Raw genomic sequence first — 18,608 nt, 5'->3', positions numbered from 1 at the left:
GCCCCCGGCAGCCGGCCTTCCGTCGGGCGATCCGCGCTCTGCCCCAGGCGCCGGGGCCACGGGGTCCTGCAGAGGGCCCTGGCGAGGTGAGCCGAGCCGAGCCTGCTCTCCAGGTCCGGGTGAGCCCCTGCGTCCGTCCTAACGCCGGTCTGGCCACTAGGGGTGAGTGTGCACCCCGCAGAAACAGTTGTGCTCCCTCCGCCCCACCCTGTGCGCGCACGGCGCCTGGGCCGAGGAGGAGCGCCCCGCGCCCGCACGGACGGGCGGAAGTCGAGGTGCGCGCTCGGCCCAGGCTCCTGGGTGCGCCCCGGGCTGGGGCGGACTGGGCTCGGGCCTGGCTCTGCGTCAACGGAGCGGCCCCGGCGTCTTGGGCCCCGCGGGAGATAGGGTCTAGCGGAACCGAAGAAGGGGCAGGGGCTTGGAGGACGCTGCGCGCCCTGGCCCGCGTGGGAACCGAGGCCCGCGGAGGGCGGCAGAGGGAGCGAGTGCCGGAGGCCACCGAAACTCCAGCTTCGGGATCTTTCTCTGACCTCGGGCGGACCCCCGCCGGGCTGCCTGAGTCCCTTGATCACTGTGACCCGGACCGAGCCTAACGCTTTAGCCCTTCCGCGTGCGTCACCCTCAGGGGCGGTGCGTGTTGTCCTTCCTCCCCGCCGACCCAGCCCCTGCACCCCGGGAGATCCCCGAGGCTGCGGTGCGGCGGAAAGAGTGACTGGTCACACTACTGAGCCAGTGAGAGCTGGAGCGTTCCCGTGGCCCCTGCAGAGACCAGGCCTCGCTTCCCCGAGGAATGCGCTGCTGCGCCCCGCCCGCCTCCTGGGAATCGCGCCGTGTGCGCGCTGTGCACGCTCCGTGTCCTCACGGTTGCTCTCGGATTCTTCTCCAAGTCCTGCCCAAACGCCCGGCACTCGCGCTGTCGCCCAGTCTGGGGGCTCTCTTCTCGCCGTCGTGGGAAGAGTTTTGAGGGAGACCTGAGAACCCAGGCTGGGGGGGCCATGGGCCAGGCCGAGCGCCTCTTCCAAGGCACAGCTGCAGGCTCAGCTGAGCGCTGAGCCCGTGGGAGCTGGCGCCGGGGGTCCACATTGCCCTGGAGGGCCGCGGGGGGAGGGGAGGCGCAGGGCCACAAGGATGGGCACTGTCTCTGGGTAAGGAGTGTTTCCTTGCAGGTGTCCCCACAGGACACAGGCTCTGAGAGAGGAGGGCTGACTGGCTCCGGCACACCCACCCTCCGCAGGTGCCCGGAGGGGTGCCGCACCCGCCATGCGCTGCCGCAGACTGGCCCTGGGCCTGGGCTTCTGCCTGCTGGTGGGCACCGCCCTCTGCGCTCTGTGGTGAGCATGCCCAGGGAGCCCTCCAGCCCCACCTCAGACTCCTCTCTTGGCACCTCGGCCCCCACACCTGCCCCGTTCGGGGGATGCCCACCTCCCCTGGCACACCTGTCCCCCAACCCCGGGAAGACCGAACGAGGCTCTGGATTTTGCCTGGGGCTGGCCTCCTGGCCTTAGCACTTGCTCTTCCCTCTGCCTCGCCGTCCCGCTAGCCTTGTTGACCAGGAACTCCCGTGGATGCTCCCAGTTCGCCCTGTGCGTTCCTGTGGCATTCCCTGGGCTGCCCCCTCGCCACACCTGCCCCCCTCTAGTGTGCAGGGCTGGCGTCAAGAACACTCCTGCCCGAGGGGTGAATGACTTCAGGGGTGACTAGTGACCCTATGCTGGACGACCAGGAGGCTTTGTCCCCCGCGGTCAGCCGGACCATGTTGCCATGGGGACCGCAGATGCTCCCCCGGGGCCTTTGCTCCCACCAGGGTGCGCCAAGGGGGTTCCAGCCTCGGGGGCCCTCGAATCAGCGGTGTTTTTCCTTCCCAGGGTATATGCCGACAGCTGGCTGCCATTTTCTTACGTCCCCTATTACCTCCCCTGCCCAGAGATCTTGTAAGTACGGGGCTGGGAGAATTGGGGGCCCTGTGGGCTGCACGGAGTGGGGGAGATGGGACTTTTGAAGGTCACTTTAAAGGAGGCAGGGGCTTTGGAGGACGCTGTGCGCCCTGGCCCGTGTGGGAACTTTGTCTGCAGGGTCTTGGGTCCTAAGCTCACGATCCGTGTGGTGAGTGTCTGGGAATTTATGGGCTTGCCCCGTCTCAGTATCTCTCCCTGCAACGCTCCAGCCTCCGCAGCTGGGCCTCGAGCATGCTGCGTAGCTCCGAGCCTCCCTTGTCGCACCTGCAAGATGGGGTGGTCGAGGTGCCCCTCCCGGCTCCCGGGGTCACGGAGTGCCACGGTGCCTGAGTAGCCTGGGGTGGCACGGGCCTCCGAGGGGGTGCTCAGGAAATAGTGCTTCTAGGTCTTGACCATTTTGCTCAGCTCTGTTCTCTGTGGAGTCAAGGAGCTAATGAACACGTGACCGAAGTCTTGCCCACAGCACACGCCCGGCTTTCGACGACAGCTCAGAGGGAAGAAGGGGGTTGGGACCGTGTCCCCGGGGGCATCTGGCCCCAGCCTTGTGTTCCATGATAACTAAAGGGAAGTTTAAAACCTGGAGCACAGACCGTTGGTGAACAAGGCGTGTTTTATTATCATGAAAACACTGGCTATTGCATGGCCAGGGGGCTCAGGGGGCTGGAGGTCGTCCCAGACACTAAACAGACTGTGGGCTCAGTTCCCAGTCAGGGCACATCACTAGGTCGCGGAGGTTCAATTCAATCCCCTCCCCCCCCCCCCACAGGGTGCCTGGGAGAGGCAACTGATCGCTGTTTCTCATGTCGCTGTTTCTCTCTTCCTCTCTCTAAAATCAATAAAGACAGCACTGGCAGGTGTGGGTCAGTAGTTAGAGCAGGGGCCCTTGCACCAAGGGGCCGCAGGTTTGATCCCCGAACCGCCAGGGCTTGTGCGGGAGGCCATCAGTGTGTGTCTCTCCCTCTCCCCCTCCCCACCCCTCCCCTCCCACTGTCCTTTTCTCTCCAAGTCGATGCAAAATATATCCCCTGGTGAGGATTAAGATAAATAATAATAAAGTAAAATCAATAAACACATATCCTCAGGTGAAGATGAAAAACATTTTGGCCACAGAATGTAGTAAATTAGGAAGCTGGAAAACAGAAAAGACTGAGAAAAAGCCCTCTTGGGTCCCCCTGACCTGACTTTTGCTCCAGTTTCAAAGTTCGTTGGCAGCTTGTTGGCTGCTGCGCTCTCTAACGGAACACAGTGGGCATCTAGTTGGTTCTGAACGCAGACAGGCTACTTGCCCTTGAGAATGGCTGTGATCTCCGATGACAACTAGTGAAATGGGAGCAGTGAACGGAGCCTCCCAACAGCCAAACGGAAGCCCTGTGCCGACGGCCTCACAGGTGAACTTCACCAAACACCCAAAGGACGGACACCTGCCTTAAACCATGCCGACGGACTCAAGAGGAGACACTCCCACGCTCACCTTATGAGGCCAGCATCACCCTAAGAATGTGATCGGCAAACTGCGGCTCGCGAGCCACATGCGGCTCTTTGGCCCCTTGAGTGTGGCTCTTCCACAAAATACCACGGCCTGGGCGAGTCTATTTTGAAGAAGTGGCGTTAGAAGAAGTTTAAGTTTAAAAAATTTGGCTCTCAAAAGAAATGTCAATCGTTGTCCGGCTGATACTTGGCTCTGTTGACTAATGAGTTTGCCGACCACTGCCCTAAGACACAACAAAGAAAGAGAAGTATAGCCCTAGCTGGTTTGGCTCCGTGGATAGAGCGTCAGCCTGCAGACAAAAGAGTCCCAGGTTCGATTCTGGTCAAGGGCACATGCCTGGGTTTCGGGCTCGATCCCCAGTAGGGGGCGTGCAGGAGGCAGCCAATCAATGATTCTCTCTCATCATTGATGTTTCTATCTATCTCTCCCTCCCGCTCCCTCCCTGAAATCAATAAAAAAAAATTATTAAAAAAAAAGAAAGAGAATTATAGGTCTATAGCCCTGATAAACAGATGCAAAAATTCTAAACAAAATATTAGCAGACCGGATCCAGCAATATATGATTAAAAAGGTCACACACCATGACCAAGTGGGATTTACTGTGGGGATGCAAGGCTGGTACACTAGTAAAAACAGAAAAGTTGTGATCGTAATGTGTTTGCGATTTTTATCCTGTTCCAGAAGTGGCTTTATTTTCCGGCCTGTGCCCGGACCCTTCGGGGTCACCATCCGTTCATTCCCCCGGGACCCGGGTTCCAGTTGCCCAGTGAACTAAATGAGCTGGTGATGAGCAGCTTTGGATGTAACGCTTTTGCCATCTACAAGGCCCTTCTGTTACTGTTAATCCTCACCTGAGGATATTTTCCCATTGATTTTTTATTTTAAATATATTTTTTTATTGATATTTCACAGAGAGGAAGGGAGAGGGATAGAGAGCTAGAAACATCGATGAGAGAGAAACATCGATCAGCCGCCTCCTGCACACCCCCTACTGGGGACGTGCCCGCAACCACAGCACATGCCCTTGACCAGAATCGAACCCGGGACCCCTGAGTCCGCAGGCCGACGCTCTATCCACTGAGCCAAACTGGTTTCGGCATCCCCATTGATTTTTTAGAGCGTGGAAGGGAGGGGGAGAGACAGAGAGAGAAACATCGATGTGAGAGAGACATCGATTGGTTGCCTCCTGCATGTGCCCTGAGCAGGGCCGGGGATCAAGCTTGCAATCGAGGTATCTGCTCTTGGCCAGAATCGAACCCGGGACCCTTCAGTCCACAGGCCGACGCTCTATCCACTGAGCCGCACCGGCTAGGGCAGGGGAGGTTCTTGATGCAGCTTCGCAGGCTGCTTTCTGGAAGGGCCAGGGCACCCCCTCGCCTGCCCCCCCGACACTGCCCCTGAGCGCCTACTGGCAGGACCAGGAGCTAGAAAAACTAAGAGCAAGCCCTTCCCTCCCCCCATGTCTTGGATTGCTCCCAGGCCCTTTCCCACCGGCTCCATGGGTCCCACTTCCTCTCCCAGCCCCCTTCTCCCTTCGGCCCGCCTGCGGTCCAGTCATCACCCTCGGCCGAGCAGTTTTGCTACATTTTTTTCCCCTCCAGTTTGTCTGTCTTTGAGTTCTACCGAGTTATTTTTCTGGACACCAATCACCCTGCCACTCGGTGACCCTGGACAGACGTTTCTGCCGCAGCCCAGCCCCTGCAGAGCGGGCAGAGCCCCGGGGAAGGTTCCGGATTGTGCACGGAACCTGGGTGCCTGCCCCGTGGGTGCTGGGTTAACCTCAGCTTCATTCTGCCACCGCCTGGCACTGACGGCTTTCTGGCCTCTGCCCACAGCAACATGAAGCTGCAGTTCAGGGGGGAGAAGCCGTTCCGGCCGGTGGCACGGTAAGCAGACTGTCCTTCCCCCACTTTGTGGCCCGGGGTGGGGCCGCCTCCCTCACCACTGGCCCGTCCCGGTTGCAGGTCGCAGTACCCTCAGCCGAAGCTGCTGGAGCAGAGGTAGGTGCTGCCTGGGGCCTGGGTGCAGCCTGGAGACTGGGAGGTGGGGGGAGGAGCTTTGTGGTTATCACCGCCCCCCTTTTCCACCGGGGGATCCTGAGGCCCAGAGACAGGGACGAAGCCGCCCGGGGTCGCACGGCGTGGGTGGCAGGGCCAGGGTGAGCCCACGGTGCTCGTGGGGAGGGCCTCACGCCCGTGGCCGCCCCTGCTGCCAGGCCCACCCAGCTGCTGACGCTCACGCCCTGGCTGGCGCCCATCGTGTCTGAGGGAACCTTTGACCCGGAGCTCCTGCAGCTCATCCACCAGCCGCAGAACCTGACCATCGGGCTCACGGTGTTCGCCGTGGGGAAGTGAGTAGCGGGCTGGGCGGGGGAGGGGAGGTCCTCTGAGCCATGGGAGCTTCCGGCCCACCCAGCCTCCCTGGCCCAGGTGCTGAGCAGGGGGAGGTGGAGAGGAGCGTGAGCTGGGGAACAGGGCTTCTGGAGGAAGGGGGCCTGGCCCTGCAGGGAGGGGGGAGGGGGGCAGCCCAGAGGAGGGGACAGCAGAAGCCCGTGTCAGATACCCCTCACCCCTCTCCGCTTTTCCTGGTCAGGCAGGTATGAAGGAGCGGAAACCCCCTAGGTCAGTGGTCGGCAAACTCATTAGTCAACAGAGCCAAATATCAATAGTACAACGATTGAAATTTCTTTTGAGAGCCAAATTTTTTAAACTTAAACTTTTCTTTTTTATTGATTTTTTTACAGAGAGGATGAGAGAGTAATAGAGAGTTAGAAACATCGATGAGAGAGAAATCATCGATCAGCTGCCTCCTGCACACCTCCTATTGGGTATGTGCCCGCAACCAAGGTACATGCCCTTGACCGGAATCGAACCTGGGACCTTTCAGTCCGCAGGCCGACGCTCTATCCACTGAGCCAAACCGGTTAGGGCTGGAGAGCCAAATTTTTTAAACTTAAACTTCTTCTAACGCCACTTCTTCAAAATAGACTCGCCCAGGCCGTGGTATTTTGTGGAAGCGCCACACTCAAGGGACCAAAGAGCCCCATGTGGCTCGCGAGCCGCAGTTTGCCGACCACGGCCCTAGGCCACCTCATAGAAGTGGGGGTCCATGGCCAGGCCCCACCCTCAGGACCCTCTCTTCCCCACTCTCTGCTGCCGGCTCTCTGGCTGTCTCCTGTCTTCCTCCCACGTGGCTTTTCCTACAAGAGCCACCACCTGGCAGCTTCCCTCTCGGTCCCTTCCTAGGACTCGTGGGAGAGGGACCATGATGGGGCCCTATGGCCTAAAGCAGGGGTCCTCAAACTACGGCCCGCGGGCCACATGCGGCCCGCCGAGGACATGGATCCGGCCCGCCGGGTGCCGCTGCCTGTCCTGCTTAGCAGCCGACGTGTCCCGGGCCCGCAGTGCGCATAGGAATTTGTTCATCGTTTTTTTTTTAAACTATAGTCCGGCCCTCCAACGGTCTGAGGGACAGGGAACCGGCCCCCTGTTTAAAAAGCTTGAGGACCCCTGGAAAGTGCTGGCCACATGATGGGCGGCCCACCGGGGGCCAGGTGAGCCCTGGCCCAACCAGCTGTGGCCTGGAGGGCGGGGGCCCGTAGTTTCACCCGCCCTGGGCCCCCAGCACCGCTCACCTTCCCTTGAAGCAGCCACTGACCTGCTTGGTCCCTTTCCTCTCTCCGTGACGCCACGTCTGTGCCTACAGTGGTTACGGTGGAATCCCTCAGACCCGGCCGGCACTGCGTTAAGTGCTCAGTGAAAGTGAGGTGGGGTTGTGATGTGACGTCAGCGCCCCGCAGTCATTCTTCAGGGGCAGGTGCTATGATGGTGGGCATTTGGCAGACGAGGACCCCTAGGGTCAGAGTGAGTGACAACTCACGGTGGGGAGCAGAGAGGTGCCCCAGCCCCGCCGGCTCCAGGCCCCACGCCTGGTGCGGTGCCAGCACGCAGCGGGGACCTGGGCAGGGCGCTGCCGGGCCACCGGGGTGACAGGCTTTTGCACCAGGTACACGAGCTTCGTCCAGCACTTCCTGGAGTCGGCCGAGCAGTTCTTCATGCAGGGCTACCGGGTGTGCTACTACGTCTTCACCGACGAGCCCGCGGCTGTGCCCCGCGTCCCGCTGGGCCCCGGCCGCCTCCTCAGCGTCCTGCCCGTGCAGAAGCACGCCCGCTGGGAGGAGATCTCCACGCGCCGCATGGAGACCATCAGCCGGCACATCGCCCAGCGGGCGCACCGGGAGGTGGACTACCTCTTCTGCGTGGACGTGGACATGGTGTTCCGGAACCCCTGGGGCCCCGAGACCTTGGGAGACCTGGTGGCCGCCATCCACCCCGGCTACTACGCCGTGCCCCGCCAGCAGTTCCCCTACGAGCGCAGGCATGTTTCCACCGCCTTCGTGGCAGACGGCGAGGGGGACTTCTATTACGGCGGGGCGGTCTTTGGCGGACGGGTGGACAGGGTGTACGAGTTTACGAGGGGCTGCCACATGGCCATCTTGGCGGACAAGGCCAACGGCATCATGGCGGCCTGGCAGGAGGAGAGCCACCTGAACCGCCGCTTCATCTCGCACAAGCCCACCAAGGTGCTGTCCCCCGAGTACCTCTGGGATGACAGGAAGCCCCGGCCTCCCAGCCTGAAGCTGATCCGCTTTTCTACGCTGGACAAGAACACCCACTGGCTGCGGAGCTGACGGTAGAGTCGGGGCTGCCGTGGACGAGGACCCAGCGGAGCACCCAGCAGCCCCAGGGAGCACCCAGCTCACCTCAGGGGAGCACCCAGCAGCCCCAGGGAGCACCCAGCTCACCCCAGGGGAGCATCTAGCAGCCCCAGGGAGCACCCAGCAGCCCCAGCAAGCACCCAGCTCACCCCAGGGGAGCACCCAGCAGCCCCAGGGAGCACCCAGCTCACCTCAGGGGAGCACCCAGCAGCCCCAGGGAGCACCCAGCTCATCCCAGGGGAGCACCTAGCAGCCCCAGGGAGCACCCAGCAGCCCCAGCAAGCACCCAGCTCACCCCAGGGGAGCACCCAGCTCACCCCAGGGGAGCACCCAGCAGCCCCAGCAAGCACCCAGCTCACCCCAGGGAGCACCCAGCAGCCCCAGCAAGCACCCAGCTCACCCCAGGGGAGCACCCAGCTCGCCTCAGGGGTGCACCAGCTCACCCCAGGGGAGCACCCAGCTCGCCTCAGGGGTGCAACCAGCAGCCCCAGCGAGCACCCAGCTCACCCCAGGGGAGCACCCAACTCGCCTCAGGGGTGCACCCAGCTCACCCCAGGGGATCACCCAGCTCACCCCAGGGGAGCACCTACCAGCCCCAGCAGAGCACCCAGCTCACCTCAGGGGTGCACTCAGCTCACCCCAGAGGAGCACCCAGCTCGCCCCAGTCAGTGCCTCACTTCCCAAGCCTTAACTGAGACCTGTCCTGTGCGGCCCGCCTCCCTGTCAGGAAAACCCAACTGGAAAGCGACGTGGAAGGGCCTTTAGAAACTGTAAAGGGCTGTGCCCACATGAGAACGCAAACCTCGAATGTCGAATGTCGCCTAGGAGAGGGGGACAGGGAGGGGCGACTAGTGGTGCAGAGGGCAGGGCCCAAGGCTCCCAGCAGACGCGCCTTGCGGCTCTGCAGCCTACCCTGCTCAGCGCCTGCGTTCCCAGCCCGGCCCCCTTTCGCTGCCTGTTGCCCTTCGAGGTCACTTGTCACTGCTGGTTGCGAAGGGCATCCAGGTCCCCTTTTCTCCAGCTGCAGGGCTCCCAGTCCTCGCTCGGGACCCTCTCTGGTTTCCAGTCCAGCTGCACCCACTCCCCAGGGCGGCCACCCTCCCTGGCACGGGCCGCCTCTTTCGTAAGAAGGTTGGGGCAGTTTTAATAAAGATGGCGCTTGCCGCGCCGTAACCAGGCTTCCCACCTGTGCATCTGAGCAGCATCTTTGCCGTGGAGAGGAGCGATGGAGGGCAGGAAGGGGTGGCTCTAGCCATCTCCGGGTGAGCACCCACCCTGGGGAAGCTGGGTGCCAGCCCAGAGCCCACTCCGGCAACACGTGGTCTGACTGGTGATCACAAGGGTCGGGCAGACCGAGGGCCCAGTGTGAGGAGAGAGCCTGGACTGGAGAGGCCCTGGGGCGCTTCCGAGGCAAAGGGACAGGGTGGACCCGTGGCCTGTGTGTCCCCAGTGGAGGGTCTTGGCCTGCCCTAGGGAGGCGAGTCTGAAGCAGGGCTGTGCTGAAGGAGCAGGCCTTGCTTCAGGGCGGGTCCCAACCCCGGGCAGTCTGACCCCAAAGGCAGTGTTTGCACCGGAGCCTGAGCCCAGCCTTGTGTTTGTCATTTGTCCCTTGCTTACAGTGCATCTGCCACTTAAAAACTTCAGAACCACCCGGCCAGTGTGGCTCAGTGGTTGAGCATTGACCTATGAACCAGGCAGTCATGGTTTGATACCCGGTCAGGGCACATGCCGGGCTGTGGGCTCGATCCCCAGTAGGGGCGTGCAGGAGGCAGCTGATCAGTGATTCTAGCTCATCATTGAAATTTCTGTCTCTCTCTCCCTCCATCTCTGAAATCAATAAAAATGTATATTAATTTTTTTAAAGAAATAAACTTCAGAAACCCCAAACGGATCTGTCCTGGCAAGATTGGTACCTGTAGCTCAGATCTGATCTTGTCAGACGGGCTGGGGCTGTCTCCAGGTCCTCCCCGCTCCCTGCTCACCCCACCCCCCTCATCCTTCCCACCCCTGGAGCACCCCGGGGCCCCCGGCCCTCAGCTCCTTTTAGGGGAGAGCCTGGCCCCTGGTTAGGTTCCAGGAGTTGGGTTCTGTCCCTGGTATCTAAGGGCCATGCCCTGGATGGGGACCAGGGTCAGCCATAGTCCCCAGGGGCATGGGCCCAGGCTGGGAGTGGGGCTTGGGTTCTCCTCCCCTGCAAGGCTGGCTCAGGGCCACCTCCTCTGGGGCCTTCCCTGGCCAGGGAGCCCCAACAGAAGACAAGGCCTCTGGTGGTCAGTGCAGGGCTCAGGGATGCAAAGAGCAATGATTCTGAGCCTGGGCCCCCGCCCCCCCATTCACAGCTGGAGTTGGTCCCTCAGAGCTGAGAGGTCCTAAGTACTGGGGCCACTGCTCATCTATAAAGAGGGTGAAAGCACTGAGGGTCCAGGGGGCTCCCCAGTAAAGTAACTACCCCCAGCACTGGCCCATCTGGGGTGGAGCTCTCGCCTCCACGGCCCCTCAGCCCTCTTCCTCCAGCCAGGGCGGGGCAGGGACAGGATGGACCACGCGTCTGGGGTCCTGCCAGGAAGAAAGGGGAGGGGTACAAGGAAAGGTAGAAGGGGCGGCCTCACCTTGCTGCCTACTCGGTGTCCATTCCCATTCCAGGTCCCCTGGACCCAGCCATCCACCCCACTACCTCTGCAGGTGGCAAATGGGGGCCAGGACGACAGGGTGGGGGTGTCCATGCGCTGACTCCCGTGTCTTCAAGTCTCCATGCCTACACGGCCCAACACCGGCGGACTTGGCCCGGTTGGGTTTAGGGTGGTCGGAGGTCTTAAGGGGGCGCAGGGAGCACGCAGCGGGCTGCGAGGGCGGGAGGCGCGAGACCGCCGAGCTCTGAGTCCCGGGTGCGCTGCGCGCGCGGCGAGGCGGGGCTCCTGGGGACGCGCGTCCGCGGCCCGAGCGCGCGCCCGCGGCGGATCCCAGGCCCAGCTGCGCCCCGAGTCCGGGGCCCGAGGGAGGCTGTGCGCGCGCCCGAGCTCGCGCGGGTCCGCCCCTCACACCTGCGGCGGGAGGGGCGGGGCCTGGCTGACCCCGCCCACCCGGCCGCTGCCCGGAGCCCGGGCGGAACCGTGCGGCGGGGCCCGAGCGGCCGGCGGGCGGCGCAGACAATGGGAGCGGCGCTGGCGGCGGCGGCTCCCCGGGCGCGGCGGGGACGGGAGGCCGCGCCATGAGCCTCGCAGCCGGGCGCCCCCCTGTGCGGCGCGCGGGCCGAGGCGAGCGGCCTCTGCGAGTCCCGGGCCCCACCCCGGGGCCGGCGATGCGCTGCCAGGGCTGAGGATGATGGTAGATTGCCAGGTGAGTGCCACGCCCGGCCCGGCCGCCCTCCCCGGCGCGTCGCGGGTGGAGGGAGGTCCGCGTGTCCCCCGCCACACCCCATCCGGCGGGGAGGGAGCGCGGCACTGCGTTCACGCTCCGCGCGCGCTTACGCAGTTCCGCGTTCAACCCCTCCGGTACAATAGGGAAACTGAGGCCAGGAGAGAGGCAGGGACTAGTCCGGGGCCCACGCGGTGGGCAGAATCCAGAGGCGCAGGGAGGGTTCCAGCCTCCTGGGCCAGCCTCAGTCCTCCCGTGGGGTTTCCTTTGGGAATAAGGACCCCTAAAATCCTGGGGGAACCCCTGTTCACCCCTCCCTTGTGGGGCCCTTCCTCCGGGCATCCCCATGTGGGCACAGGCGCATGCACACACAGTGACTTCACAGGTGGGGGCATGGAGTGTGTTCAGAGGAGGGCGCAGGTGACAGGGGATAGCAGGAGGCTGGAGGCAGCCCGGCCATCAGGCGCCTCTAGTCTCCTAGCATCACGCCTGGGGCCCATAACCTGGGGAGCGGAGAGATGCCAGGCTGATGCCAGGGGTCCCAAAGGTGCCCAGGGCCTGCCTGGGCTGGGCCATGGAGAGGGCAGTATGGAGAGGACTTGGAGCCCTTCGTCCTCCACTCTGGGCTCCTGGAACTAGGAGGAGACCTCCTCCCTACTGTGGGGGGCGGGTACAGGAGAAAAGGCCTTAGCCTATTTCTCTATAAGTTGGGGTGCACAGATGATGGGACACCAAGGGTCCCACAGGCCCCTGGAGGAGTCTGTTGTCCCTGGCTCTCCATCCGTGACCCACTGTGCTCCGAGTCCTTGGAAAATGCTTTCTACTCCCTGGAGGTCCTCTGAGCAGCCTGGGGGTTGAGGGTCCTGGGACCTGGGTAGCAGAACATGGCAGAGCACGGGACTACTCCTCTGGGGACCAAGGACAAGGCCCTCCTTATAGGAGCCTTGGGGTCTTCATTTGTAAGTGGGTCCGGAGTTACTGCCCTGGCTGGGGTGAGGCGGCCTCGTGAATGAACTAGACACCAGGATAGTGGGGGGAAAGAGGGGAGCGAGCGGGGGTCCTGGGGTCCCAGACATTGCTCCTGGAGCTCGCAGGTCCTGTTCCTCTGCCCGCGGTGACAGGGAGAGCAGCTGCCTTGACTACTCCAAACAAAGGTGTGTTTTGTTTTCTGATTTTCTCGCCTGGGGCTGCAGTGCCGGGGATGACCGCCAGGGGGCGGGCTGTGCCCACTGTGCTCAATGGAGCCGCTGGTGCTGGGAAGGGACACCCAGGGGTCATTCTGGGCATGGGGCTGCCTCAGACGGAGCATGCACCTTTTATTACTGGTCTCCACGTCCACAGTGTGAGCTGCTCAGAGGCGGGAGGGGCCCTGAGACCCTCTCATTTTTTCAGTTTCTGCGCCCCCAGCACTCACCCTGAGCGGGAGCCCGCATGGTTCCTGCCCTCCCGGAGCTCAAGCCTGGAAGGGCAGAGGGACAAAGGCACAAAAGCAAACCCTGTGGGAGGGAAGAGCAGCGCTGGGGAAAGGGAGCAGGTGCGGAGGGAGGGCGGGACCCTAGGTGGGCCTCACGGCCTCCAGGGTGACATTTGTGCTGTGACCCCAAGGATGAGAACAGTGTGTGGCTTGGGGGCGCTCAAGGTGCGGGGACTCTTAGAAGGTGTCCTGTGGTCAGGCTTGGTTCGAGGAGATGCAATGCTGAGGATGATGGGGGGGTGGGAAGGGGGACGGGGAGAGCAGAGGTGGGCTCAGTGGGGCTGCTTTAACGAAGTACCACAACCCGGGTGGCTCACAACACAAGTGCCCGGCTGGCGTGGCTCCGTGGTTTAGCGTCAACCCATGAACCAGAAGGTTGTGGTTCGATTCCCGGTCAGGGCACATGCCCGGGCTGCAGGCTCGATCCCCAGTGGGGGGCGTGCAGGAGGCAGTCGATCGATGATTCTCTCTCATCACTGATGTTTCTCTCTCTCTCTCTCCCTCTCCCTTCCTCTCTGAAATCAATTGCAAAAAAAGAGAAAAAAAACACACACACAGAAGTTTCTTGGCCAGAGATCCAAAATCAGGGTGTCGGCAGCACCGTGCCTCTCTGAAGGCTCCGAGGAGGGACCTTCCTGCCTCTTCTTCCTGCCGGTGGTGGCTGGCTGGCTCCCTTGGTGCCCTTGCCTTCGGAGCCGTCGCTCCAGACACTGCTTCCGCCTGCACATGGCCTCTGTGTCTCTGTGTCCAGTTTCCCCTCGTCCTCTGAGGACATCAGTCACTTGACTTTGGTGAGGACCCACCCGAATCCAGCGTGACCTCGTCTTAACTTGGTTGCATTTGCCAAGACCCTGTTTCCAAATAAAGTCTTATTCCCAGGGGCCGGGGTTAGTTAGGGTCCCAGCCTGTCTTTGGGGAGTAGGAGGCGCGGCACAGTTCGGCCCACATCAGGGACATGAGTGATTCTCTCCTGGAGGCCAGGTACCCAGGGGCCACCGGTGCAGGAGGAGACAAGCCTGGCAGGGGTGGGCCTGGGTGCTGGGACCAGATTTCTCCCAGTGACAGTGAGCGTCCAGTGACGAGGGCTGGGCAGGCCCCGGTCAGGGCTGGGCAGGCCCCGAGGTGGTGGTTCGCAGTGGGCGTGGAGGCGAAAACAGGGCTAACGAGCCCCTTCCGTGCGCTCCCCGCGCTAATGAAGGCCTCGGGCTCTGGTCTCGGCGTTTTCAGGGATGGGGCGGGAGGTGAGCAGGTTCTGGGGCAGGTCCTGGGCTTTGAACCTCAAGGAGTCTCTGAGGCGTCTCTGGCATCTGCGGGCAGCTGCGGGCTGTGGGTGTAAGTGGAGCCTGGGGTGTGCTCGGGGGCAGCTGGCTCCCCTGGCCCGCGCGTCCTGGAGCAGCGCCAGCAGGTGGCGCTGTGACCCTGGGGCCACCCAGCGTGGCTGTGAGCTGCGGCGGCTTAGACAAAGGTCTCACCTTCTTGTTTCCAGGAGACGACACTCAACTGTCAACAGACCGGAGCACAGTCATTTCAGGGGTGACATACTCCGGAGGAGGTCAGAGAGGCGGGGCAGGGTAGTGCCGGCGGCGGCGGCGCAGATGGGCAGCCAGGGGGCCCGGCGGGATGCTCCCCCTCTTGCACCTGCGGGCTGAGCCGGCCCCTCTCGGAGGGTCCAGGGGTCCTGAAGCCCTGGCTCCACCTGCGCTTCCAGGTGGGGGGGGGGAGGGGCGCGGCACGGCGGGGCGGGGCGTGTCCCGGGCGGGAATGGGTGGGCTGTGGGGCAGGTCGAGGCTGGAGGGGTTCCTTCCCCAGAGACCTGTCCCTCAGTGGGGTGGTGCAGTTTGACTCCCCCTGTTCGCCCGGTGGGGTTCCACCCTGTCCTCCTGTACAAAACAGGGGGCGGGGGGGGGGGCCGGCTCCCCGCCAGAGCGTGGGCATCAGCGAGGGAGCAAAGTCCGGGAGTGGAGGCATCCCTCACTGTGACCCCTGGGCGCTCTGACGCCGCAGGCCCCATGCCGCTGGCTCTTGACACGGGGCATTGGTTCGAGCGACAGATACTGATCGAGGGCCTCTGTGCGCAGGCCGAGCGCCTCGGCTCCTGTCGGAGGGCACGAGGCCGGAGCAGGGGTGTGGGCACGGGAACAGAACAAGGAGCCTCTGGAGGAGGCCCTGGCTGCCAGCGGTGCCCGGCGCCCGGCTGTGGGCCGCGTTCTGCAGGGGAGCCTCCCGGCCGCTCGCGCCTCTCCCGTGCCCTGGGGGTGCCTGGGGGTGACTGCTGGCCCAGAGCGCCTCCCTGCGCCTGGCCTGGGGCTGCAGTGCTTCGGGGTGCCTGTGAGACAGGTGCCACCGCCATCCTCGGGGGCAGGGGGGGAACTGAGGCACTGGGGGAAACTGAGGCACTGGAAGGCGAAGGGACTCTCCGTTGCTAAGTAGCGGCAGGGCTGGCGGGCAAGTCCCTGGGGCAGACAAGCCTGGCAGGGGTGGGCCTGGGTGCTGGGACCAGATTTCTCCCAGTGACAGTGAGTGTCCAGCGACGAGGGCTGGGCAGGCCCCGGTCAGGGCTGGGCAGGCCCCGAGGTGGTGGTTCGCAGTGGGCGTGGAGGCGAAAACAGGGCTAATGAGCCCCTTCCGTGCGCTCCCCGCGCTAATGAAGGCCTCGGGCTCTGGTCTCGGCATTTTCAGGGATGGGGCAGGAGGTGAGCAGGTTCTGGGGCAGGTCCTGGGCTTTGAACCTCAAGGAGTCTTCTCTGCGGTCACAGCTGGGGGGGGGGGTGTGTCTCTGTGGGGGTGAGGGAAGGAGCATGAGCCTCAGTGCCTCCTCCCAGGGCAGCCACGCCAGGGAGAGGGCATCCCCCGAAAAAGGACGAGCCCCAGAAGGGAGAGTTTCCACGGCAACCCAGAGCAGTTGCTTAGCAACTACAGGACCCCAAAATACTTGCCTGCAGGAAGGCTCAGGGGTTGGGGCTTTCCGATGGCCTGTGTGTGGACCTCAGCTACTCGTGGCTGATCCACCCGCACTCAGCCCCTCCTCCCCCGGCCCCCTTGGTGCTTCCTGGGGAAAACCCCAGCCAGCTCCCCACTCCCCATCGCCCCACTCTGAGCTAGCCACCTGGCACCAGGCCAGTTCCCTAGCAACAGAGGCTGTTTCCTGGATACCTGAGTGACAGGTGACAGTGATGGGGCCGGAAGTGGTCAGCTGCCAGAGGGAACTAAGATACTAAAATCTGGGAGTGCTGTCCCCACCACCCTCTGCTCCCTGAGTGCTGGGGGCTGCTCAGCCCTCCCCCCTGAAGAGGGGGCCGAGTCCACCCTGGAGCAGGGCAGCCCGGTCCTCCCCGCCTCCTGGGACCCAGGCTTGGTTCTCCTGGGAAGGCACCAGGGCTTCTCCCCTGGACACCCTGAGCCTCCGGGGGCGTCCACCTCACTGTACAGCTGGTCAGTGGAGAGGAAAGTGCCCTTGGCCAGTGAGTGGCCCCGAGTCCAGGAGCGTCCCCACCTGCACCCCCCCTGCCCCCCCCGCCCACATCCCATCAGGGCTCCTCTGAGCACAGGCCACTGGCCCAGGAGGCCCTTTCCCTGTCGTTGTCCAGCCCCGAACTGGGAGGCAAGAGTGTACGGGGAGGCGGAGGGTCTTTCAGGCCTGGGACTGTCATCACCTGAACTTCATCCATCCCGGTGGGCTTTTCACTCTGCCTCCCCCATCTGGCTAGGGCCTGGCCCCGGGGGCGGGAGGGCGGTCAGGCTGTCTGGAGGGGAAGGGGGGCGGGGGGAGAGAAGACAGAGTGGGTGGGAGCCCTGGCTTGGGCCGGCAGGACCAGACAGCCAGCGCCTCACTGCCTGCCTTGGTTGCCTCGCCCGTGGGCTCAGGCATACCAAGGTGCGTGAGCTGTTCCGGAAACAGCCGGCCCCTGTCACCCGCAGGCCCTCTGCCGGGGGGCAGGGAATGTCTGCTCCCCTCAGGGGAAGGCAGATGGCCCTGTTGCCCACCAGCTGTGAAGAGGGGCAGCCTCGACTGCTCTTGGGGAGCTGGAGGCGGGCCTGAGTTGAATCCACATTTTTCCAGGGGGATCCAGGGCCCAGAGAAGCTGAGCAAACCGCCCAGGACAGGGTGAGCCCCACCTGGATCGCCCGCTCCCGGAGGCCAGAGTGCCTGAGCCCCGCGGGCCGTGCCAGCAAGGAAGTTGCCCTTTGACCCTCTGCTTGCTCAGGGTTCAGATTCAAGGGTGAGGCCGTGGACCTAGCCCGAGGCCCCGGGTGGCCGAGAGGGCACAGCTGTGGGCTCTGGGGATGGGCAGTGTCTCATGTCGGGCAGGGCAGGGCTGCGCTGGCCTGGCCGCCCCCCTCCCCTAGCGGACGATCGAGATTCCTCAGGCTTTCAGGGGAGTTCCCTTCCCAGGCTCTCAGGACAGGAAAACCCCAACACAGAGCACGGGCCGCCTTCCCCCTCTCAGCCCGGGCAGGGGGCGGGCACGGGGCGGGCCCTGACGGAACAGAACAGACACAGTGGGGGCATCGTGGCCCCCTGCGCCTGCACAGGGAGTGGGTGTGGATGTCGGGGGGCATCACCCACCTTTGGAGGTCAGGTGCGCCTTTGAGCGACTGTGTGACGTGTGCCTTAGCGTGCGCCACGTGCGCACGGCAGAGTCCGAGGTCTGGCAGAAGGACAATGGCAGGCAGGAGGGTGGGACAAAGGCAGTGTCTCTAAAGCGGGTCATTCAGCCCCAGGGCCCTGGGAACCCAAGGCATTGCCCCCCGCCCCCGCCCCCGCCCCGCCTGGGGACTCCCTTGCTGGAGGAGGCTGTGGGAAAGAGGGCAGTGGGCAGCAGCCCCAGCGCCTCCCGGCAGCCAGCTGGAGCCCCGGGTCCTCTCCAGAGGCCAGGCCGCTCAGGAGGTCCCCTCTGAAAGGACAGCCTGGCTTCCCGGCCCCTGAGCCCCCACAGGCGGGTGGCGGCGCCGGGCACGCAGTGTCCCTGGCACGGCCGGCCGCCTCCTCACTACAAGGGCCCGTTTGTCCCAACTTCCCTGGCCCTGAAACCCCCAAGGGACCGGGCTCTGCTGGGCACAGGGGGAGCACGGCCCCCTCCCAGCCTCAGCAGGCCCTGGCGTGCTTTTCGGAGGGGCTTCTAAGCCCAGTCCAAACCCTGAGGCAGCCTCTGCTTGCCCGGGAGCGGAGACCCGTTCCCCACTCGAGGGCGTGGAGTGCACCCATTTAGGAAGGAGAACGAATGCAGGTTGAACCAGAGCTGAACTCTGCCTGCCTGCCTCCCGCACTGACACCCCGAGGCCGCCTGGCGTCTGGGTCTCCCACCCCCCAGAAAGCTTGGCGGCCTCCTGCCCGGCTCCGGGCCTGGGCTTGCCTCCCGGGCCGCTCCGTCGTGCTCTCTGGAAAGCACTTTGGTGATAGAGGGCCCCGCTCCAGCCCCGTCACCTCCCCCAGGAAGCGTTCCTGGTGATCTGCCCGCAGGGACTCTTTGGCCCTGGACTCTGAAGATTTCCCGGTCCCGGAACTGGGACGCCGAGGAACCATCCGGACGATCCAGTCCACTTGTTCATCCGGGTCCCGGGTGGAGCCCTCTGTGTGCCAGGGACCGTGCCAGGGACATCCGGGAACCAGTCCCTGGG

At 63.7% G+C, this 18,608-nt stretch overlaps 2 protein-coding genes across 4 annotated transcripts in view; both read left to right on the top strand.

Moving 5' to 3' along the window:
- GBGT1 (globoside alpha-1,3-N-acetylgalactosaminyltransferase 1 (FORS blood group)) lies at nt 1–10,051 on the top strand. 3 transcript variants are annotated; one of them, XM_080671096.1, is made up of 7 exons: nt 1–162; nt 1,167–1,331; nt 1,866–1,931; nt 5,280–5,330; nt 5,409–5,444; nt 5,660–5,794; nt 7,450–10,051. In XM_080671096.1, exons 2-7 carry the CDS (start codon nt 1,261–1,263, stop codon nt 8,132–8,134), a joined length of 1,044 nt encoding a protein of 347 aa, XP_080527222.1. In that variant the 5' UTR covers nt 1–162; nt 1,167–1,260; the 3' UTR covers nt 8,135–10,051. The 3 variants fall into 3 exon arrangements, with proteins under 3 accessions (XP_080527222.1, XP_080527224.1, XP_080527223.1); XM_080671098.1 differs by having other exon boundaries at nt 1–86; nt 7,450–8,714; XM_080671097.1 differs by having other exon boundaries at nt 6–119; nt 7,450–8,714.
- Nucleotides 10,052–11,310: 1,259 nt separating this feature from the next.
- Nucleotides 11,311–18,608, top strand: part of RALGDS (ral guanine nucleotide dissociation stimulator) — a 41,233-nt gene continuing 33,935 nt past the window's right edge. Inside the window, exon 1 of the mRNA XM_080670923.1 lies at nt 11,311–11,497. Within this exon, the coding sequence (XP_080527049.1) occupies nt 11,480–11,497 (18 nt within the window). The 5' untranslated portion in view covers nt 11,311–11,479. The remainder of the gene's footprint in view (nt 11,498–18,608) is intronic.

This window comes from Plecotus auritus (genome assembly GCF_963455305.1).
Source record: "Plecotus auritus genome assembly, chromosome: 5".
Taxonomy (NCBI): Eukaryota; Metazoa; Chordata; class Mammalia; order Chiroptera; family Vespertilionidae; genus Plecotus; species Plecotus auritus.
This window is presented reverse-complemented; position numbering and strand designations above follow the sequence as displayed.

Excerpts from the sequence above, each read along its gene's own strand:
- GBGT1 (XM_080671096.1), top strand. The coding sequence starts at position 1,261 with ATGCGCTGCCGCAGACTGGCCCTGGGCCTGGGCTTCTGCCTGCTGGTG. Across the intron at positions 1,332-1,865 it reads ACCGCCCTCTGCGCTCTGTG|GGTATATGCCGACAGCTGGC; the intron begins GTGAGCATGCCC and ends TTTCCTTCCCAG. Across the intron at positions 1,932-5,279 it reads CTCCCCTGCCCAGAGATCTT|CAACATGAAGCTGCAGTTCA; the intron begins GTAAGTACGGGG and ends CTCTGCCCACAG.